Source organism: Polyodon spathula, chromosome 8, assembly GCF_017654505.1.
Source record: "Polyodon spathula isolate WHYD16114869_AA chromosome 8, ASM1765450v1, whole genome shotgun sequence".
Classification (NCBI taxonomy): Eukaryota; Metazoa; Chordata; class Actinopteri; order Acipenseriformes; family Polyodontidae; genus Polyodon; species Polyodon spathula.
In genome coordinates this window covers 37,790,974-37,815,715 of record NC_054541.1, presented here as the reverse complement: position 1 = coordinate 37,815,715, position 24,742 = coordinate 37,790,974, and the positions used below count along the sequence as shown (strand labels likewise).

The 24,742-nt window shown below is 37.1% G+C and overlaps 2 protein-coding genes across 2 annotated transcripts in view; one reads left to right on the top strand and one right to left on the bottom strand.

Moving 5' to 3' along the window:
• LOC121319906 (staphylococcal nuclease domain-containing protein 1-like) overlaps positions 1–24,742 on the top strand; it is a 203,609-nt gene that overhangs the window by 75,053 nt on the left and 103,814 nt on the right. Inside the window, exon 16 of the mRNA XM_041257852.1 lies at positions 246–355. Coding sequence (XP_041113786.1) covers positions 246–355 — 110 coding nt within the window. The remainder of the gene's footprint in view (positions 1–245; positions 356–24,742) is intronic.
• Positions 19,129–24,341, bottom strand: LOC121319907 (leucine-rich repeat-containing protein 4-like). The gene has a single exon (XM_041257853.1). The coding sequence runs from the start codon at positions 23,627–23,629 to the stop codon at positions 21,695–21,697; it is 1,935 nt and encodes a 644-aa protein (XP_041113787.1). The 5' UTR covers positions 23,630–24,341; the 3' UTR covers positions 19,129–21,694.

Below are 24,742 nucleotides of genomic sequence, written 5' to 3'. Positions count from 1 at the left end.
GGTAAAACACACAAACAAAAAAATAGTAATGAAGAGTAATGCTGATTTAATATGGTGTAGGCACCCAATAAACTCCAAAAAATCGAACTATCTTGGGGGAAAAAAATTGGCTGCATTATGTTTTTAATTGGAATTGCTTTGGGGTGTTTTGTTTCAGACATTGTTTAAAAAGAGCATGATGAATGTCCTCGAAGGACACCCCCAGATCCTTTAAGTAAACAATAAATTCTGTGTTTTGTTTTTAGGTATTGAATGTCCTCGTGGGTCTCGGAACACTGCAGGTGGAATTCAGGACGCCGAGCCATTCAGTGATGAGGCTTGTCTTTTTACCAAGGAACTGGTGCTTCAGCGTGAGGTAGGACATACTTCCATCCATTTGTGTAAACTGGGAAATTTTAGGAAGTTTCACAATTCCCTCATGGAAATCCATAACAAATTCTTGGATTTCAACGTTATTTGCATGTTTTTACAGGCAAAGGCTGTGGTGTGTGTGTGTGCGGCGGGGGCGGGGGCGGGGGGGGGGGGGGGGGGGGCTGCGCAGTAATTGTGTTCAGACCAAGATGCCTTTCCACGCAAGCATATGACATACAGAAGAATTAAACAAATTGAATGCATTAAACCTTTTAGATTCAAGGGCAGTCTCTCTTACAGAAGAGTTATTCTTTTGACCTAATATGTAATTGGTGAACGTGAGCTAAAAGCTAGCTATAGGGGAAGCTTGTGGCAGGTTGTCTGAAAAGCACTTGAAATAATATTGCAGTAGTGAAAAGCATTAGCAGCTGCCAGTCCATTCCGTTAGGATATTGTAAGGCCTGTCTATGCATTTACTGTTACACAAAGTCAATGTCAGCAATTCTGTATTTGCCTTCCTGAGTTATTAGCTTTTAATATAGATTTAATAAAATATAACCGCTTTTAAAGCAGAACTTTTCAACTTGAACTAACCTTGACAGTGTAGCTTTTTGAACAACTGAATCTCTCCTCTGTTGAAAATATTTATGAACTAACATATTGCTGCTTCAAGCCTATTTTGCTGTGTGAGTTTTCTATTTACCTGGGCAGTGAACTTAATGCTTCACACAGTCCAGTTTTTAATGCACTGTACATACTGATTTTTAGGGGGTTTAAAATGTCTTTGTCCAGGCATTAATGGTAAAGTAGAGGTACAGGATAATAAAGTATTTTGAAGAACCTCATAAGAGTGAGGAGACATTTAAAAAAGGACTTCTAAGTAGGCCTAGTTCTGGATTATGTAGAAAAATACCCTGTCCAATATACATTTTTTACAGTGTTTGTATTTTTATATTGGCAAATTAAAGCATCAAATCTTTGCTTTGGAATGTCAGACCACCTCCCTAATCCCTTAATTTGCTGATATTGTACAGTTTAATGCTTCACTTTGCATTGACCGATTAGAACATGCTCTAGTCTTGGACTAACCAGTATTTAAGTACAGGACATACGTTACAGCTCTTGGCTTGTCAGTGCTAGCGTCCCCCACAGTAGTCTGTAAACTCTAGCAGTAACCAGTGCTTGGCACCACTCATGCTAATATATAGCATGAAGTTGGGAAAGGGAAACAGTAATGTGGCTACAGTACTGTACAATCCTGTAAGAACTTTAAGGATGAATGATCTTGGTTCTGTGTATTACATTTGTTTCTGTGATTTGGTACGGTCATTTGGTGGGGTAAAGTAAGGCCTTCACAATCTACTCTTCTGTGATATTTTTGCATTAATTTCATATGATCTCAACTCATACTTGAGCATGACAGATGCTGCAATGTAACAGTTGGGTGCAGTTCTGAAAAAGCATGTATTAAAACTCAAGCTCATGAGATGAGGTTTAGCATGATTCAATTAGAGAAAATAAAGCCCCTTAGGCAGTGCTACAGTGTTCTTCTTTTGGCTTCAACTACTTGATTGCTTTGTGGGGGAGGGGTTAGTGATGCCTCTGTCTGCCTAATGAGCTGTTTATGCACACAGTGAGAACAATGTCATCAACCACACTTTAACCTTTCATGGGGGCCGATTTTCTCTGTGAACCCTTTTAATGTTGTTTTTTCCTGAACTATGCTATTATCTATATGCTGTCATCTATATGTTTAATGAATATGTTAGAATTGGATGTTTAACAAACTCTCCCAAATGTTGTTTTTGCAAAAGCTACAAAGCTTCTCAATATCTAATTAAAGTAGGCAATAATAATGTAAAATACCGAAATATATTGTGTATTTAAGATATGTGTTTATCGAATAGCGTGCAATGGAGGTGTATGCAGCAGTTTTGGCAGTGATGTAGGAGTGAAATGAAGTGTCAAGTCCAATGCAATGGCCTAAAGTTCTACAAGGCAAAATTGGGTATAGCAGTAAATCTGCTATTTTGAGTTGTGCAGAAAAAAGGAAGAATTATTCCACTGCCATTCTTGATCAAGGACACACAATTACATATTAGAAGTGAAAACCAGAGCCCCTGCTGTCCGTGCATGCTGTCAGACCTCCTCTCAGACAGGCTCAGGGAGGGAGGGAGGTCAGTGGCGAGCACAGTAATACAACACAAATACATTTAGAATAGCTTTTGAGGAATTAGAATTCATGTATAAAGGCTGCGATTAATGAAGACTGCGAGGCATGATTATTAAATCAGTTCTTGATTTTCTGTACAATTGGTTTTAACAGTGTTTTGAGCCGCTGCAGTCATATTTTCTAACCATGTAGCCTGCTTATCTGAAGGGATCCCTGCTGGGAGTGATTAGTTTAAGAATACCTGTACTTGTTTCCCCAAGGGCATTGCCTGTCATTGTGTACTCAGTGCAATTCCATCGTTTCAAATGCAGCTAAATCCAGCTGTTCCCCCTCTTGAGAGGCAGGCTCTAACGTTATCTGCAGTGAATAACGGCCTTCCGACTTTTTCTTCATTTAGCTGCCCTTTAGAATGTAGCTGGCATCAATATCGGTGAACAGTTTTGAGAATCACAGCAGGCGTTCGTAAGGTTGGCTGTAGGAAATGGTGCTAAAGAAATGTCATTGACAACACAAAGGAACATACAAGTGCACAATAGGTTAGTATTTATTTATTGAGTTATGTAGCTATAATCCCAAGAAACCCATTTATAAAGCATAGCAATTTTTATATATTTATTTCTTAATCAGAAATATATTGTGTTTCACCTATTCTTATAATGGCCCTTCATTTTCAAATGAGATACAAAAATGCTTCAATATAGAACTTGGTATGTAAATGAGTGCCTAAGCTCTAAGTGCTTGCGCAAAATTAATAACCCTGGTCAAATGTCACAGAGCACATTTACTGTAAGAGAATATAATAAATGTAAAAGTCAAAGTAGTGTCTTTTGCCAACTGCTAGATGTAATCTTAATTTATTGAGTGATACATCAGGAAAATGAAAGTAGTTGGCGGTGTAATCCCCAGAAGAAAGGAAGTAATACAATGAATATTTCCACTTTTAGTGATCGTGTCATTGAAGTACACAGGACCAATATAGAAGCTTCAATTCATGAGAATTTTTTGGCTTTCAGTCTAGTCTCTGGGTATTAATGCCTCATACAATGTTCATGCACAACACCTTTAAACTCGTGAAATTGAATTTTGTATTTTAGATATTGATTTAGTTAATGTGCAATTGCTCCTTTATGCCTCATAAGAAACTAGTCCAAAAATGTCTGTTCAAACCGACTATTCTATTTAGCAGCACCTTTTATGTGATCAGTAGGTACAAATACCAAAAACCAGAAGCAGGTTGTTTATACTGGAAGAAGTAAAACATGTTAAATGCCAAAGTCCTATGCAGTTTTCAGTACACACTTTATACTTGAGATCGTGTCACAACTTAGTCGTTATTCAGTATACTATGAAAGAACCCCAATTAGGCTGGAGCAGGTGTTTGTCAGCAGTAAACAACAAACACGTGCAATGCAGACACTGGTTCGTAATACTTTTACAGTAGCCCAGGGCTGCTCTGCTGCTGTAGAAGAATGAGCAATTGAAGTGTGGTGTTTTTTTTTTTTTTTTTTTTTACTACATGTTCCATGTAGCTCTGCAGCATAATTTAAATGAAAAGCTATGGTAGCTGGAGAGCACTAGACAGAGCCTGCCTGAATGTAAGATGCCATGGAAACGGCCCCATGTTCCTTTCAACTCTAGTACATAATATTGCAGATCGCTGTACATTAGATAAATACTACTGTTAATAATAATAATAATAATAATAATAATAATAAAATACTGTTATGAAGAATGACTAAAGCAGTTTAGGAGAACAGTTTGGTCAGATGAATCACATTTTTTTTCCCAGTAAAACAAAGTAGATTTTTTATTTATGAACTTAAATACCTAGCCAATGGAGCCATTAAAAAAAAAAAAAAAAAAATGCAAATAATGTCTTGTGTCGATGCAGTTTTTGGTTACTAAAGCTTTTTTGTGTTAATAGTAAAACTGGCAAATCCATAAATAGCAGTTGAATTAAATCCACACATTTTCCCTTGGGTGTGTCGGCTACTGCTCCAGAATTTTAATGGCATAAGCAACTTGTATGTATGCAGAATTCTGGCACTGCACCTTGTGTAAGACGAAGGGTTTCCCAGCGCTGTAGGAGGGAGAGTAGTCTGCTGAGGGAGCGTGTGATGACTGCAGGAGTGGTGCTATGAATTGCAATAACAGAAGAGGGCCAGAGGTCTCCTTCAGTCAACTGTCGACCTCTTGCAGCTAGTTGTATAAAAATATGAGGCACCTGAACTGATGGATAAGCTACTAAAAATAGTTTGTTTTGTTGTCGAACGTTGTGTTTTTTTTTATTAAAGCAGGGTTAGCGAGTTTAGTGAGGTGTATGCAATGTTTGTATCTTATTGGTGGTATGTGTATGTACATATACAGTGTCTTGCAAAAGTATTCAGACCCCTGACCAATTCTCTCATATTACCGAATTACAAATGGTACATTAAAATTTTGTTCTGTTTGATATTTTATTTTTAAATACTGAAACTCAGAATCAATTATTGTAAGGTGACATTGGTTTTATGTTGGAAAATATTTTTAAGAAAAATAAAAAAAACTGAAATATCTTGCTTGCATAAGTATTCAACCCCTGTGCTGTGGAAATGCCCAGTTTGCACTGGTGAAAGAAATTGTCCTAACGAGGACACAGTTACCTTACCATTGGCCTCCAACTGGGAACCATTAAAGTTGCTGTCGCATTTTCTGGATAAAAACCCCATTGTTGTAGGATCATTGGTAAGGCTGTGAATCTGAAGGAAAATGAAGACCAAAGAGCATTCTACAGAAGTTAGAGATAAAGTAATACAAATGCATAGATTAGGGAAAGGGTACAAAATAATATCCAAGTGTTTGGATATCCCAGTGAGCACAGTTGGATCAATAATCAGGAAGTGGAAGCTGCATCACACCACCCAGGCACTGCCAAGAAAAGGTCGTTCCTCAAAACTCAGCGCTCAAACAAGGAGACTTGTGAGAGAAGCCACAGAGAGGCCAACAATCACTTTGAAGGAGCTACAGAGTTCAGTGGCTTGGAGTGGAGTAATGGTGCACCAGTCAACCATATCAAGAGCTCTGCATAACACTGGCCTGTATGGGAAGGTGGCAAGAAAGAAGCCGTTACTCAAAGTACCATCTAAAAGCGCATTTGGAGTTTGCCAGAAAGCATGAGAGTGACCCAGCTGTGATGTGGGAAAAGGTTTTGTGCTCAGATGAGACCAAGATAGAGCTTTTTGGCCAAAACTCAAAGCGCTATGTGTGGTGCAAACCTAATACTGCCCATGACCTCAAAACACACCATCCCTACAGTGAAGTATGGTGGTGGCAGCATCATGCTGTGGGGATGCTTCTCATCAGCAGGGACTGGGCATCTTGTTACAATTGAAGGAAGAATGGATGGAGCAAAATACAGGAACATACTGCAAGAGAATCTGCTTCAGTCTGCTAAAAAACTGAAGCTTGGGAGGAAATTCACCTTTCAGCAGGACAATGATCCCAAGCACAAGGCCAAAGCAACATTGGAGTGGCTCAAGAACAAAAAGGTGAATGTCCTACAGTGGCCCAGTCAAAGTCCTGATCTCAATCCCATTGAGAATCTGTGGCACTATTTGAAAATTGCGGTCCACAAGCGTCATCCAACCAACCTGAACAACCTGGAGCAAATCTGCCAAGAAGAATGGGCCAAAATCACTCCGACACTGTGTGCAAAGCTGGTACATACTTACCCCAAAAGACTTAAAGCTGTTATTGCAGCGAAAGGTGGCTCTACCAAATATTAATGTGTGGGGGTTGAATACTTATGCAAGCAAGATATTTCAGTTTTTTATTTTTCTTAAATATTTCCCAACATAAAACCAATGTCACCTTACAATAATTGATTTTGAGTTTCAGTGCTTTAAAATAAAATATCGAACAGAACGAAATTTCAATGTACCATTTGTAATTCAGTAATATGAGAGAATTGGTCAGGGGTCCGAATACTTTTGCAAGGCACTGTGTGTATAGATAGATGTATATAACACAGATATATATATATATATATATATATATATATATATATATATATATATATATATATATATATATATATATATATATATATATATATATATATATATATATATATATATATATATATATATATATATATATATATATATATATATATATATATATATTATATATATATATTACTTCAGCCTAAGAGAGAGAATAATATCTCACACACATACATAAATCAATAAAAAGTGTTTTATGTCGCTCACTCATGAACATTATATCCAGCAAAATCAGTACTACTGTAGTCAATTTTATGTGGGGAAGCTTTATTTTGGAAAATTTAGTGCCTATTGGCTTTTGACTATTTTTTTCTTTATCTACCAACCCCCCCCCCCCCCCCCCCCCCCAACAAAATAAAAATACTGTACCTAAATGTACTGTGGTGCATTACATAATACTTGTTTGCAACCACAAGCTATATTCTGTTGAGGAGGATGTCCTTGGTATTTTTTTTTGTATTAGAAATCAGTCTGTGTTCTCTGGAGTAACAGTAATGGTGAATCTTAAAACCTGAAATATGCAAACCATGCTATAAAATGTTTGGGGGGCAATTGTATTGTGCTAGCTCTCTGTCACGTCCTTTGTGCTGTGTTGCTCAGTATAATCAGCTGAGCCATGAATCACACACATTCCCGATTACAGATGCTGCACTTCTGATAGATTATAGACTACAAATGACCTTTATGTTCAAACGATTTGCTGTAATTTTAAAGATATATCTTCCAGCAGGAGACCTTTTGGTGCAGCAAATAAAAAAAAAAAAAAAAAAAAAGAAACAAAATTTTAGTTGTCAACTCCTGAACTGATGCATTCTTTTTTCAGTCCCCAGGGGACCCCCCTTTTTTTTATATTAAAAGGCAACCTCAAATGAAATGCAACAAGAAACTCTAACCAGGATAATGTGTTGACAATTAACATACCATGATTTTTTTGTAAATAAATGTCTAATTATTTTGGTGAAATGAATCAAATTAATCTGTCTAGACAATAGAGTAGTAGTGTTAACAAGCGATACTGTGCTGAAGTGCAATGATGTGCAATATTATTAACCTAAATTTACTGTAAGCTGGGTTGGGAAGCTTTAACCTTGAGCAGGTGGAAACCAACCTTTTGGGTTATTCACATATTAGACAGCTAATGGCTTAGTGCTAAAAAAGTGTCTAATCATACCTTGTCCCCAGTGCATGCAAAATAATTTGCATTGTTTAATAAATGACTTGAGAAGCTCTGTGCATCTGTGGTAGTGTTTTACCCAGGAGATCCCCTTCTGTCTTTCCTCATGGCAAGAACATTGCATGCACTGACTTGCAAGACTATTGCATTGGACTAGTCTTCATGTATAATTTGTAAGACAGGCAGTGTGATTTAACTTTTAAACTCTGCTGATCGTAACTTTCATGAGTGCTGCCTTCATCGCACCTGCTGTCATACTGTTGTAGATTTGTATTATTATTTGCACTTTTGAGCAAAAACTGTATATAGCTTGACACCTTGCCCTTTAAGTGTCTTGTTCTCTGGTGTTTTACTGGCTGTCTGCATAACTTTTTTTTAAATTAGTTTTAATTGAAAACCATTAAGTGTTTTGAGACTACATTATTGATTGTTCTTCCCTTCCGAACATTCCTTGTGACTGTTCAGAGAGGTATGGTTTTAATGGCACATTCTGAGACCAGTATCTATTTTATAATTAAATCAAAATTATCCCAATTTTATGTTTTTAAACTTGCATCTACAAGTTAATTGTGTAACTGTCCCCTAGGAGAATCCATCCTGATTCTCTGTGGTGATGAATTGCTTGTAACAAAGCACCTCAGATATTCACAGGTAGGAAATTGGATTCTCCTGCATCTCTGGGTCAGTTTTCTTTCTTTTTTTATTTAGTTTTTATTCTGTTTTAAAATTAATGAAGGCTATGTGAGCAGCAATAAAGTATGTTTCTTGTATGTGGCATTGCTGAAAGATGAAAAGCCACATAGAAGTGCAGTCTGCTGCAGAGTTGAGCTCCGATTTATATATATTCGGTTTTTGCCTGAAGCATCCTAATTTAAAAATCATGCAATGTTTTTTGCCCCGCTGTCATTTTGCTCGTGACATCCCAGTGCTAGAATGCAATATTTTAAATAAATTGATCTCTGCTTGTATGGTATAGAAATACTTAATTTGAAATAATAAGCTTGGAATTTGATGTCGAAAGAGACCAGATTACAATGCCTTTCTTTTCTTGGCCAACATTTATCTGTGATGCTGTCACATGTGAATCACAGTAAGCATAGGTAGAGAGTAATCTCTGCACATGACTAAGTTACCTCCATATTAAAAAATGTTTTGCTACAGGCACAATGGTGCTGGATAGTTTATATGCCTTATATAATTTGATGCCACTCAATCTCTAGAACAGTGATAAGGAAATGCAACAAACCATGGAAAGGTTTTGTCGGGTATGCCACCATTGTGTTATTGAACTCTGTTAACACAGTAACATTGAACTTCATGCGGTTTCCTAACTGCTGAGAGCAGGTGATAGTAGCTTGTATTCTGTAGTCTTTCAAAATTGACAATCATTTTAGATAATGATCTAAACTGCTTTTCTGGACAGGCTGAATTACCTCACACACTTGTAGAATTTATTTATTTATTTTTTCACTCAAAAGAAATTACGCTTATAACTGACCATTGTGTGTCTTTCTTTACTCGGCAGTTGCAAGTGATCAAAACTCAGCCGACTTTGTGCAGCAAAGTGACTTGCAGAAATGTATCTTCCATCATCAAAAATAATAATTATAGATAGCAACTTTAGGAGTTATTATTTTGGTCTTTCATTGATAAGGACACAGGCTTGCATCATGAATTTTAAATGTGAATGTTTGCAAATAAAGGACTTGATTTTCTAGTACATCCACAGAGACCCCCTCCTGTGTCATAAGTTGTTGGGGGGGAAAAAAAAAAATGAATGAATGCCTTTCTTGATACTAGAAAACTACCTTCCTTAATTCTTTTCATACTGTCCATGGTTAACTTTTTTCAGAAAAGTGAAGAGGGTTGCTGTGGATCAATTTTACCAGGTTTTGCTTTTAGTAGCCTTCAGCTTTAGGCTTAGACTTTAAACTATGAACTGTATCCAGTGACGAGAATTACAGTAATCAAGTCAACGGTCTGGGAGGTAGAAATTAAATTTTTTTTTTTTTTTTTTTGAAGACTAAAGTCTTCTGTTTTTATACTGAGTTTCTGTCATTCACCAATAGAAATATTAATTGGTTACAGTTGTGGGTCTTTCAGTAACTGGGTGAGGTGAAGGAAACACTGAAGGACAGGGGCAACTTCTTGAGCCTCTGCTGTTTTAACTGACGTGAGTCACCCGATCTCTAGAACTGGTAGAATGTAAATAAGTTTTAGGGCCTTCAGACAATATCCTGTTGAATCAGCCCTCTCAACAAATACATCAGGTGGTTTAGAGTGAACACACACAAGGTGAAATGCTGCAGAATGATTCTGGATTCTGATCTTTGCATGTGCTTCTATGTATGTGAAGAGAGGGATACATTGTGTAATTATCTTCTTCAGATGTATAGTAGTACTTTAAGGTGAGGCCATGCACTATAGCTTCCCAGTCCTTTTCTATTTTGTATTTAATTGTTCCTCTTGTCTCAGAAAAGGTGCTTAGAGACATCGCTTCCAAGGTGTAGTTGTTGACTCTGGGCTTCTGGACCAACACCTGTTAATGACTTAAGACTTCATATGAGGTCTCAAAATGAGCAAACCTTTAGTTCCAGGGTGTAGTGTGGGTCATGCAGTGATTTACTGGAGATAACTGTAGGAATGATTTTATTCAATAATTGCATTTAACTTCAGGTCTATTATCAGCCACATTCCTCTCCGGAATGAGTTCCCACGAGGTGAAGGAGACCACAATATTGAAGGAATCTCAACTTAATTAAGGCAACTGTAACTAATCTGTATCTCTTACTGCCTGGAAATCATTCACTGGTGTTGCTGGAAGGTTCGTGTCAGCTGTGTTAAAGATTGTCGCTGCTTAATCGACTTTCTAATTTTGCTTTTTGTACAACCAAATCATACACTGCTGTTTTCACATGCTCTTATTGTTAAACAAAATGTGAAAGGACATGTCACTGGTATGCATGAGACATTGAGACATTGTTTGGGGGTTGCTTCAGTGGTGGTAAAATGTGGTGCTAATCCTCCTGAGGCCTACATCCTTTTCCTAGCCTGCTGGACAGCATGGTTCATTCAGATGTGGTTTTGTTCAAGGAGGTTGTGTGGGGTGGGGGCTTAATGTGTACAATTTACTGTCGGCATGACAATTAAAAACAATTTATTATATTTTTAGGCTATGCTATTTTTGTCTACTATATGTTTGGATTTTTCAGCCAATTCTTTATAGAGGTATTAATATATGGGAGTTAAACTTTAGGCAAGTATTAAAAAATATAAATGATGGCCTCTTTTGACTACAGTAGTATTCCATTTTAAATCCGTACACATGTAATGGGTACAATGTTGAAGTTGGATGATGTTTGTACACACATGCTGTAAACTGGTACTCAAACAGAAACCTGAAAGTGCACTGCACTATTTTGTTATTTGAAAGTCCTTAACCAGCTGTACATTTAGGCAATCAGTAGATCCTCCCTGTGCTCAAGGATGATGAATATTTGTTGCTGTCATGCGATTGCTCCTAGTGTTGCTTGTCTCCAGATGCTCCTGCTTTAACAGCTTTTTCAAAGCAGTGTTCTGCTTTTGGTTTTCTCTCTAGTCCTCCGTAAAGATATGTTTATGGTTGCCCCAGCACTAGCTGTCTGTCACCCGACATCTGCTTTCTGCAGAAACATACGCCCTATTCCCTATAACATTCTGATTTGAAAACCGACTTTGTGCGAGGATTATTGCAGGCATTCCAGTACGCTGCCTTGTGAGTGTTAGAACACCCAGTAGTGCAGAGGTGGTTTGGCTTGGAAGGAAGGCACTTTCTTGCCAAATAGGCGTGTATTCAAGCCTCTTCATGTTGACGCATTCTTTTATAGCCTTTTAAATAAGATTACACAATAAATGCATCCCCAGTGGCCAAAGCTTTATTTGTATATGTTAATTGAAATTTAAATACAGTTTATTAAAGTTCCAAAATAATTATGAATTGCTGCATTAATTTTACTTCATGTCAGATTTGTATTTGTTTAATTTAAAACAACTCAAAGAATGTGGATTTTTAGATGATGTAGATTGTATAGATGATGTAGACTGGGGTAAGCCTGAGATGGATAAATGATTAAAACCCACTCTGTTTTGAGGTGTATACTTTAGACTTCAATACAAAAGTCCCCACCATATATAATATTGTAATTCAGGGAGTTTTGGATTAGCTCAATTTAAGCATGTCATGCATAATCCTTTTGGTATCTTAACGACGACTGCATTTTTTAATATGTTGAACGTTTTGTAATCTAAGTGTTACGGCTTATGCAAGGTCAGCAACTTGTTACATTTCTGAAGTAATTTAATGCTATCTGGAATTTACAAGAGGAAAAACTGAGAAACGGTATTACCGTATCTGAATTAAGCAGCAAAATTAAGAGCGTGCATATCTTAAGGAGTTGCTAGTTTCTTCAAGGTAATACTTCTTGCTAACCCTGTTTTTCCCTCTTCAGGCACTTTCATTGTTCTGAGCTGTGTAATTTGTGTAGTGTTGTAGAGTGAGGTGTTGGCAAGATCAATAGCAATTCACCTTTTCCCTTATTGATTGAAGTGACTGAGAGAAAAATAAGCCAGGGATTGCCATTTATCATAAAACACAGTATTTGTTGCATTTCTAGAGCCTGTTACTGCTGGTTTCTGTACTGACTCCCTCATTCTCAACCCTTCATGTCTAGGATGTCTGATCAAGGATATGAGTGATGCGGTCACCTTCTTTTATAAATTTACCACAGTTGCAAAACGCTCAGTAACTACAGTAACACGTTTCCCGTGCCCTGCACAACTATTGTTCTCTAATGTCCATTTAAAGATTTGTTGTACTAAACCATTTTTCTCCTGCAACATAGATTTCTATAGGGATTATGTGGTCTTCAGGAGACACAAAATCACCTTAAGTGAAAACCTCTTCTCTGACATTCTATGGATACATACAGTGGGTTATCTTGGGGCATTTCCTTTTTTTCATTCAGAGTTTGAGCACAGCTCTGCTAACAGGTTTTCTAATGGCTGACTGTAGGCATTTCTTTGGTGGCTGTAATAAGACTGTTTTGCAAACACCAACAATGCTGTATAGTGTAAGCACCTGATGTATTTTCTCTATATGCTTTTTATGCCAGCATAAATTAGATGGTAATTTTTATAATGCACCTTCATGCTGTGATATAACTAATGAATTACTTTTTGTAATATACCAGCAAAGTCTCTTAATTGATGAGAAAGCAGTTGTAGGATTAATTTTCTTTATCTAGATTCAATAGCCTTGAGCATAATAATTGAAAATAGTCTGGCCTTTAAGCAAGGGGGTTTCAAGGGATGGATTTCTTCTCTTTTTTTTTTTTTTTTCTTTTTTTTTAAACCGTATTATGCAGATTCAGTGAAGACAAAAGTTAGAAAGGTGCCCTTGATGGAGTGAAATTCAAAACGGAGGACTGTATGAGGACCTACCTGAATGCCCCGAGCTGTGACCGGATTATATTTTATCTTAATAAGATGACAAAATAAAATTCTCATTCCATGGATTTGCTGCGGTGTTCTTTCAGAAGGTTTCGGCTCCCTGCTGTGTTCAAATAGCTTGTTGCTCGGTACAGTTTGTATTAGGCAGGTTTATTAAAGATCTTGTGTTTCAGCTACAATAACCTACCCTACATCAAACTCAGTGTGAATTAGAATGTGTGTGTCTGTATGTAGTTTTATTAAGAACACTAAAATATTTGCTGCTTTTTTTTTTTTTCTTTGACCCATGGGATGATGCCACTGGCTTTCTAACCTTCTTTTCCTTTAGGTCAGCTGGCTTGGTTTTTTTATACTTATATTTTGAGACAATATGTTAGAGCACTTCAACTAAAAGTGGACAAAACTGACTATCTAAAATCCAATTTTTTTGTGCTGGGACAAATATCTGAATATTCGAACAAACACTGCTTCACATGTATTCAAAAGCAGAAATCCATATCTGTGTCCACCAGAAATTTAGTTAGAAAATTTAAATGCGTATCACAATGTGGTTTTCACCATCTGGACAGAAGGTGTACAGTTTTGGCCGGAAATTCACATGTAACTTAACCTACTGTGTGAAATCCGTGCCGTTGCTTTGTTGTTAATTTCTATGATATTTCTCTTTTTAATAGTTTTGGCATGGACTGTAGGTTTTGCAAATATAGGAATTTCCCTATACTTGTCTGAACTTTGAATGGATATCCAAACAAAGTCGTTTGCATGTATTGTAATTAATAGGTTTAATAAGGACCAATGTATTATTCTGTGGAAAGCCAAATCAAGTACTGACTATATCGAGTATCCTGATGACTAAAACAAACCCAAGTAAAGCAGAGCCGTTCCCAATGTTAAGTATCAAGCAGTGAAGGTGAGGACATTAACTTGCCCTGATGATTTGACTTGGTTATAGGCATCAGGATGAGTTTTAATTTATGTTTTTGTTTGACATTATGAAAACAAATAAGGAATTGCTCTACAGCAGTGAAGTTTACTTTTATTCTCTGAGTCAATTTCCCAGTCTGGAACTGGGATTTGAGTTTGACAGCTTCTGGCAATAGCTTAGCGCTTGTGGTGTGGAGATTGTCGTTTCCCCTGGCTGTGAGGCTGAGGCCATGAGCAGCAGTTGTGCAGGTGTAAGTGATCCAGGTGGTCAGATGTTGAGTGAGTTTCCTCTTGGCTTTGGGAGGGGGGAGTGGTGGTCAGTGAATGCAGGGGTTCATTTTCCAATAATTAAGCCTCTTGAAGAAAACTGAAGTTTGTCTAAAATCAATACATATGGGTCACGTGGTGTTTTTGTTTTTTTGATCAAATGTTCCTTTCCTTCATTTTCACAGACCTCTCATTCACAGTTCAAGCATAGACCTGATTTAAAAATGGAGACTTGTAATTGGACTGAATTCTTTTTAGCCCACTTTTTTTTTTTTCCCTACAACCGGCAGCAGATTTAAATGTCTAATTGATGCCTTCACTGGGTACCAGTTACTGTAGGGTGCTTCACTAAACCTGTAGTTTGAGGACAAATGTTCCACAATTCTATTTAGTCTAAGGATACAAATTGTCTTGTGTACCCATCTCTTCACTGTACTTAAATAGTAATTTAAATAAAAAATAGTAAATTAGTTCAAATGTTATCAGTTGAAATATTTGGTTGGTGGGTGTGACATTTTTTGTTCTTGAGCATGTTAACACGTTTTGTAGCTGTGAAGATTTTACATTAACAGTTTTTCAGTAGAATGCTAATTGCTTCATCATTAAGGAAGGTGTTTGCATTATGTTTGTGAACGATAAGTTGTTACTGTTACAGATTGCAGTCTTATTCCATGTGTTGCTGCTGATTTGACGTATAGTTCTTGCCTGCCTTTTTGTTCTGTGTTGTCCAATTTTGTATTACATGACAGAAAAACTATATTCATAACATTAGCCGTGCCACTTCCATTTTTACCGTGCTGTATTCTCCATATCGGCAAGGCTGATGTCACTTTATTAAATAATAATAATAAAAAAAAAAACTGAGGAATTCCATGCAAAGTCTGTTAACAGTAGTCTCTTGTCTTAATAATAAAACAGTATACTGTATTACTTATATGATGGTGAACATCTGTGTATGGGTTATGTCAATGCTTGTTGCTGTTGAATGCTTTCAGCCGTGGTCCGTTCTCTTCTGTCATAGTGCATTCTTAAATATTGACACTTTTTTTTTTTTTAAAGGGAGAGGCAGCATTTTTGAGTTGCATGCGCTTAACCCCAAGAAAACAGTTTACGAATGTTTTGCTGTATTTTCAACCATTTGCAGTCTGGAGCAATAATATCATAATCATCATAACTAAAATAAATGTGCACAGTTCTTGGAAACAAAAGTTCTGAATCTGACACAGATTTGCAATGCAGATTTATTTTTTAAACAAATATAATTTAGTATTTTGAGTTTTTTTGTTGAGGAACATTTAAGTGATGTCCATATTTTGGTCCTTAAAACTCCACTGGGTTTTAAACTGGCTGGAGCAGGTTGAATTTCGCCGCCACCTTGATAAGATTTATCAACATTAATAACCCGTTTCCGTTTCACTAAGCTTTCTGTGGACTTTACAAAAACACCCAAAAAGCACAGTGATTGGTAGTTGAGGCTGCATACTAAAATACTATTCTCTAATTATCAATGCAGACACAAAATACTGCATGTGCATGTTTAACAGGCCACATTTTAATAAAAAATAAAATAATAATAATGTATCGATACATGGGTCACTTTCGATAATCACATCGTCAAGAAAAATCACGGTTCGCAGTGTGAAATCGATGAATCGGCACACCCTTAAGCGTGAGTGTTTTGAGTGACACCCCCTCCTCCAAAAACGAAATTTCTGTAATGGAGCTGTATTAATGCATATTGTCCATCCCAGTACTAAGACTTATCCACATAATGTATCTCTTATATAGCTAGTTCTACCCAAGATTTACTTTGTTACATAGTTACAAAGAAGAACTAAAAACATATTAATAAATAAAATAGATGCACCAAAAATGTAGTATTGCAGAATAAGTGTCAGTTGACATTACTAGTTTAATAATCTGTTAACCTACATGTTGTGTTCCCTTGTTTCACCAGTACTGTATGGGCTCCAAACATTTTATTCATCACACTTTGGATCAATTCAGTTCAGCATGCTAGTTCAGTAATTAGACCTTGCCTGGATGCCTTGCTATCCCTTTGAAATCCTGCTCTGTTCAGAGTATTGCCTTGTTTCTGTGCAGAAAATATGTTAATGAGGAGAGAATGAAAAACCTAGGAGTGGGTGTGTTTTTGAATTTCCTTTTCTCTCAAAACTCATGAAAATGTTAAGGGGCTCGGCTGCAATATTTACTTTGAGTTTATAGCAGTGCATTTGATATTCAGTTGCATCCTATAATAGATTTTCTGAGCTAAAACCATGCAGCTGACATTTCTACCTTAATTGTCGATTTTCTGTTGCACCACCTGTAGCATCCTTTCAAGCATGCTCTTGGAATTGCACATGTGTGAAAAGACTTTGAATCTGTACCTGTCTTGTGTCCTCTAGAGTAACAGTTAGCAATGCTTACCTGGCACTCCTTGTGGTGCCTGGCAGTTTTCTTTTAGCAGTGTTAGCAGACTTGAGCTCCTGAAAATGTCTCTGTTGTACCCCCAGAGGATCAGAATAGTGTTTCTTGTAAGGTAACAGCAATATCAGTAACTTGCTTTTTTCTGAATTGAAGTGTTGTCCTTGAGGGATAAGCTACTCCTGTGCCAAGGTGCAAAAGTCGTTGGTTACAGCTTTATTTGTGTATTGAATTGACCCCTCTTGGTTTTTACCCCTAAGCCCCTGAGAGATTGAGATATGAAGTGTATTGATTCCCATCACTGACTCATGTGTTTTTACTTAATTTAATCACAAGCTTCTGTGTAGCCTAAATTCTTTATGCAGCTTTGTCATAGCCTGGTTGATGAGCAAATTCTTTAAAAAAATAAATACATTTTAAAAAATCCTAAACTGTAAAGCATATTTTGTTGTTTGTCATCTGCTGTGTTAGTGTTTTTTTTGTTTTTTTTTATTGTAATTGTTATAGATGGAGTACTAAGGGTTATTAAACCTGTCTGTAGACAAACTGTTTCTATACATGGAAAACATTTTAATTGACCAATGTCTTTTTCTCATTTTGAGGAGTATGCCTTCAATAGCACAGCACCTCACACACATCATGCAAGGTGATTTGGTATAGCATTTATTTCTAGGTTATCGGTGTGTGAATTAAAAAAAACAAAACAAAAACAAAAAAAAAACTGTGTCCATCTGGCTTGGGGTCCGGTGTCTTCACTGTACCACAAACACATTAAATTAATCTTCATTTTAATTGGGTCTAAGTCAACGATAAGCCATTAAACTAATTTACAGTTTTATTTGGAGGTTAAATTGATGTATGCCGCCTTAACCAGTTATAATCATTTGAATTGGAATGTAATCCATTATCTTAGGAAAGATCTGTTCTTGGTTTGAAGGAGGGAACCAAATCTGATCAATCCACCATGTGCAGTGTTTAGATATATAACAAAATTGGGATTCTGTTGAGCTATATTACCCTCCATAGTATTAACTACTGTTGTATAACTGAGACCGCAGTGGTTATTCCTTTCTCTGTTCTGATAGTTTCTTAATAAAATTTCTAAATAAAATGCTACCCACTAAATCTATTGTATTATGACTTTTTTTTGCCCTGACTTTTTTCAAAATGTAAGTTTAAGAAATTCCATATGCTGTTAGATCTATTTATTTATTTATTTATTTATTTATTAAGGTTTATGTAGAGGAAAGGGGTTAATTACCAATATAGTTAAATGAGAGAACCTGTTGTGAAAACTGATATGATTTAGGAACATTTGTTTACCTTGCTGATTTTATGTTTTCTGTGTTGAATAGCAATTTGCACTGCATAACACCTGCCATTATAAAATCTGATTTTGCGCAATAAATGTTTTCAAAAGTCCTATTTAAAGTCATATTTATTATGAAGTTTTTAGAGTTTGTAGAATGGAATAAAATAAATTGAATAAAAAATAGACAATTAAAAAAAAAAAAGCGTCATTGAGGTTAAGAGCGCGCGTATACACACGGAGGATCATCCTAATCGCATAGTACCTGAAACGTTCTGTAAGATATACAGTATTCTAAAAAGAGAATGCTACCCTGGTGCTTTGACGTGCTGCACTTGGTGTGAAAGGACCTTTATGCTTACTATATAGTTCTAGTTTTTGGCTTCTAGGTTAGTTAAGTTTAACTAAAGTTTTTCTTAACTATCTTCATTTCTTAATTAAGAAATCCTAAGATGGGCCTGATGATAATTGTAACACCAAAACACATTTACCACCCACCAGCGAAAATGACTCTGCAATACTATAATGTGAAGCAGTGTGCTTGTATTACATTATTGTGACATATTGCTAATGGTGCCTTTTAATTGCATAATTTTTACTTTTCCCTATTTTTAAGTTTAGCAAAATAAATTGTTTGGCCACCCGTCCAAAACTGCAGATTTCTGCTAAATTAACTTGCTTTGCAGATGCACATTCACAAAAATGTGCCTTTTGGGACTAAAGGGGGCCTGGTCTAATTAAACGTGCAGTAAATGTCAATACGATTTGAAGCGATGCAGGGCAGGATCCCAAGGGATATTTTATTGTAATACGGTGGCTTGCGAGAACTACATTTCATTTGTAAACCTTGACCATTTCCCTTCCATAGAGATTCTCCTTAAATAAAAAAACAAAATAAAAAAAAAATTAATCTCCCCAAGAAATAAAAAAAAAACTTTTTTTGGGGGGGGGGGGGATTTCTTTTCAAACATATCTTTTGTAGTTTTAATCAATTTTGACAAACTTGAGCATTTCATGTGAATACTAATATTTTACTTTAAATGTAGCAATGTAATTATTTTAATTTTAATGATTTCCAACTAATATATAAAATCTTCTGCTTTCATTGGACAATCTCATTCAAGGATACAATTTTAGTGTGAGTATTGGTGAACTGTTACAGATTCAATAGTAATCAGACTCTTGTCTGTTTAACATTCTTTACTGAGCAGAGCTGCATTCCACTGTGGCTGCCATTCGGCACACTTCTCTCATCTGAAGTAATTAGCAATATTAAAATGGAGAGCAAATTGTTTCTATTAGAACTTTCTGTGTTTGAACAGGACTGTTGAAAGCTGCATTATTCATGCATGCATATCTGAGTTCTTTGATTTGTGAATTTCAACTAACTTAGTACATTTTAAAGCAAGCACTCTTCTTTGAGTAAGGTTGACTTGTCTTTTGGCTTTGCTATTTGATGCTTCATGCATAGAAGTTGTGTGTGTTTGTTTTGTTTTTTATCCCCTCCAGACAAACAATTGCTAAGTACCATAAGTACCATTTGTTGTTCTACTAATTCCCATAGAACAACATTATGACCATGTACTGGAAAAAACTTCTAAATTAAATGGAGCCGATAGTCTATTCTAGTACATTTGTTCCAAATGTGAAGAAACAGTTTTTCAATATAACATTCTCTTCTGTTTTTATGTATGCATTTTAGGAAGGTATTACAATGCAAAAAAAAAAAAAAACACCACTGATGGATGCATGTTTTAAGCGCCCCTAGCTAAAATGAATCCATCAGAACATGATTTTAGCAGACAACAATGTTGATCTGTCACTGGTTAGTTAACTGGGTGACCATTATTCCTGTCTGCAGTACTATAGAAAAGAAAAGAAAAAAAATACTAAAGTGTGAAAGATTGCATGGAATTAACAAGGACAACAAAATAATTGTTTAATTGTCCTTTGTCATAACTACCATAATTGTGGAAGGGGGGTGGGGCACACTCAGCTCAGATTAAATTTAGCCTAATAATTGCTGTTACATAAATATCTAATTTTGCTTTTGGTTGAAGAAAAACACTTCAGTTTTTGGAAAATGCTTATTTGTATTGAGTGTCATTTTATAATTGTATAAAGGTATTTATAAATAGAATATAACATACCAAAAACAGAACAGTAGTAATATATATAACACTTGCATTAATATCTCAAATGCCATTGCTAATTTATTATTTCACATTTTTTCTGTACGTGAGCATACGGCTGTCAAAATAATAAAATACAAATTCTAATTTAGTCTTATTGCCTTGAGTAAAACTGCAGTCAGTTTGAACATTTTATTTTATTTCGTACAATTTGATCATTCTTTAGTTCGATCTCATTTTAAATTGCTTTCCTTGCCTGAAATGAAAGGACTGTAGTTATTTACATTGAATCATTCAGAGATCATATCCCAATAATGCCAACCAGCCAGCCATCTTTTAAAATGTTATCTAGGGATTTTTCACAGCCTTAAACAATTGGAAACATGATCATCTTCAAGAACTGACACATCAGTAATACCAAGTTAACCTGCAGAACAATTATTTTTATGAAACAAGCTGCTAGAACGATATACTGTACTTTCCCTTGTTTGACATTATATTACCAATGCAGTTATTTTCACCCAATAATTAAATGGCTCCAGTCTTAATTAAATTAAAAAAAAAAAAAAAAAAAAAAGGTTCTGTATGGTCCTAATTCAATGAATGCCAGCATGCCATGGTCAATACTTTTTTTTTTCTTCTTTTCTGTTACTGTTAATCCCAAATCATGAAACGAAACCACAATTCATTTGCTTTAGAAATCACACTTTACTTCAGTGCTTAATTTTAATTAAAAAAAAAAAAAAAAAGTTTTGTTTGGACCAAAGTAAAACTGACCTTGCCTTTTTTTAGTGTTAAAAAAACAAACAATGTACCAGACAACTGGAGAGTTAAGTTATAGCTGCAGAAATATGGTGCAGTCCGAAACCATTCGGCTGATAGCTACTCCGATCTCTCTGGGCTTGCTTGCTTATTTTTTACACTACAAGAATTGATCTAAAAATGCATTTTTAATTTTTTCAACAAAAAAAAAAATCCTTTATTGCATTTATAACATTTGGCACAGTACAAATTATTGGTGCTTTTACAAGGTAAACCTGTAAATACTGATTCTGGGCTTTTTAGAAAGACTTCTCGGTATAAATGGGTTTTTACTGCATCCTATATAGCTTCATCTAAAAATTACAGAATGCCTTTTTAAACAGGTCCACCCTCATTTCTGTCATGACAGTATCTTAACAGCTTGTTCTCTTTTTGTTTGTTTTTAAATATAAGTTACAAGTTAGAAAATAGTTTAAATTTATTATATAATCTGCTTCTCTTACCAGCTCATAGTAGTTTTATTTTTATTTTTTATATATAAGCATATACAAGAAAGTCTTCATTTTGCACTCTGTACAAAAAAAGTTGCTGCCTTTTTTTGTGCACTCTATTGCATTTTATAATGAGGAAAGGGTAGGGGGAATGTTAAATCTGTGTCTCCTGTACCTTCTCCTTGGTGTGAGTTTGTATTATATAGGGCTCATGAATAGTGGTGATGGTGCTGGCCGTGGTGTGCAGAGAGTTGCCAATGCTGTTCTCTGTCCAGTGAACCCCATGTGCTGGTTTGTAGGTGTTGTAGTTCATGTGGTCATGGATGGTGGGTAATACAACCGGCCCTTCTCCCGGTATACCGGTGGCCGATGCTGCTGTGGGAACATCCTCGTCCACTTGGATAATCTCTATAGTCCTTGCAGCAGTGACTGTGCTCCTCAGCTGGTGTCGCTTGCGCAGTTTGTAAAATACTATTAACATAACAGCAGCAAGAAGTGTGACTGCCACAAAACAGCCAATGATGATTTTGGTGGTCTTCATGACCTCATCCAAGCTGGCAGGTGGTCTTTCTGTGCCATTCGAAGTGAGGACTGACACCTGTTTTGGCATCTTGGTGTTCTGGAGCAGAACAGTAGGAGTGGATATAAATGCTGGTTTGTATTCCGTAGAAGGCGTTGTAACTGCCTTGATCTTCGGCGGTATGTCCTCCGATGTTGGTTCTACAATTTCCACTGTGACAGTCGTGAAGTAGCTCAAATTGGAAGTATTCAGCTCAGCCGTGCTGACATTGAGATAGGCAGAGGCATTTGAATTTCCTGCCACATTGGTGACCATGCATGTGTAGATCCCAGTATCCGTTAACAACACACGTGAGAAGTTTAGTGTTCCATCATTTAGAACTGATATTCGCGGATGATTTGACCCGTGACTTAATATTGTGCCATTTGGCAGCAACCACCTAACAGAAGACATGGAGGCCGTGCGACACTTGAGCTCGGCCACTCGTTCTTCTGAGATGTTTAAATCTCGAGGAGCGTCCACAATAAAGGGGGCCGAACACTGGAAGGTGCTCCGTTCAACCTCCACTAAGTATTTGCCCCTCATGTAGGGTGGGTAGTGGCAGCGGCCACAGCATGTCGAGTTTGTAGGGATGTATTCTCGCAGCCACCACGAAAGCCAAACAATGTCACAGTCACAGTTCCACGGATTGTGGTGCAGATGTAATTCAACCAGGTATCTCAGGGGTGAAAAAAGGTCATGGGGCAAAGAGGTCAGGTTGTTATGGGCCAGGTTCAATTCCACCAGTGCTGTGAGGTCATCAAAAGCATTCCTTTCAATCAGGTTGATTTGTGAGTTCATAATCCAGAGTTTTTTCAGAGATTTAAGACCCTGAAAGGATCCAGGTTTTATTTCAGGAAAATGATTTTCAGACATCTCTAGTTCCTCCAGCCCAACTAATGGGTTGAGGTTTGGCATTTCTCTAATGTTACACATTCCAAGATTAAGGTATTTCAAGTTGTATAATCCCTCAAAAGCACCTTCTGATATATATTCCAGTTTTCTTAACTCGCCCAAATCCAAACGCATCAAAGATGGCACCCGATTGAAAGCGTAAGAGGGTATGCTCTCAATGGGGTTATTCCTGAGCCATAACTCCCGCAGTTTGGACAAATACTCAAATGCTCCACTTGGAATAACTGTTAACCGGTTATCAAACAGCTCCAGGGTGTTCAAACTGGTCAAACCATTAAAAGCACCAACCTCTATCTGGCGAATGGAGTTCCTCCCCAACTGCAGCACTTCCAGGTGGTGGAGGTTCCGAAAAGTGTCCGCCTGGATCATTTGAATATTGTTCTCCATCAGGTTTAGGTACCGAGTATTTGAGGGGATCCCTTGAGGGACCTCCCTGAGACTGCGGCGTGTGCAGACTACTTTACTAAACTGGTTACTGCACGAACAGACTGAGGGGCAACTCTGGGGTCCGGCAGAAGCTGCACACAGACTCCACGTTCGTACCATGAGGTAGACTACAAAAAGCAGGGAGGCATTCCAGGTACGGTGCACAGTTACCTGCCACAAGAGACTCATGATGTGGCACGTTCATAATTCAACATCGTCTGGGATTTGGCACGGAATGGAGAACTGGCCCTACCCCGGTTTAAGCAAGACTCTGATTCTTTTTTCCATCTACGTTGCAGGAATGTCTGATCTGAGCAAGAGAGTGTGAGCGAGAGAAAGGATTGAATTGATGGAAAGGGGTGGGGGGTGGTGGGGAACACTTATTTTAAGCACCTACCTCTGTAGTTCTGTGAAGTCCTTTACAGTTAAAGAGCTCTAGTGTTAATCATCCATCCCCAAGTATTATGTAGCATCATCTTACTGTACTGTAAAAAATGAGTAGTCAAACCACCTGGCAAAACGTCTCCTAGTAAATCCAGAAACAGCAGCATTGATCGATCTTGGTATAGAGGTAAGGCCCAGTACGCTACGCAGGTGCAAGGATCCTCTCTGCTTCAAAGAGTAGTGCCAGCAGTACTCCCAGCAATTGCCCTTGGAAGCTGACTTGGGATGCTGTAGAATGCCTTTTGCAATGTTCCATTGCTCAACTCAATTTTAAACCAGGAAAAAAAAAAAAAAGAAAATTGTACAGTCCTTAATTTTCTTTTAAACTTAAATCTGCTGCCGAGCTGTCCCACTGTCTCTTCCAGTTCGTTTGCTGTACTGAATTGTAAAGACTAAAAGCTGCACATTGCAGTCATTGGATTTCTTTTTAACTAGCTTAGCTCTCCAGCCACGTAGATGCTGCGGTGCCAATCGCCTATTAGTCCTGTTAAAGTTAGCAATAATCCGTCCCTTTCTTTAAAGGGGGGAGGGGGGAGGGAGGGGGGGCCCCGCGGGGGGCGGCCCCTCTTCCTCTCGGGAGAAGTTCAACTCCTCCAAGGAAGATCGCACGCAATGTTGAGGAGGTTTTCTAGTGTGCTCTCTCTTTTTCCCTTGGAATAAAAAGAGAAAAAAGGGTTTTCAGTGACGAGCCCCTGGTTTGACAATCCACTAAAGACAGCACACACACACAGCTCCTTAGCTTTACCCCCTGTAGCTCCTGCTGTATCCCCTTTTGTTTTGACGTAGTGAGTTGAAGCGTTAGCCTTTTGTTGCAGTTAATGTCTTTCTAACCCGTGGACTGCAGTAGTAGCCTGAACA

Bases quoted from the DNA above. Each gene is read 5' to 3' on its own strand.
- LOC121319907 (XM_041257853.1), bottom strand. From the start codon at position 23,629: ATGAGTCTCTTGTGGCAGGTAACTGTGCACCGTACCTGGAATGCCTCC.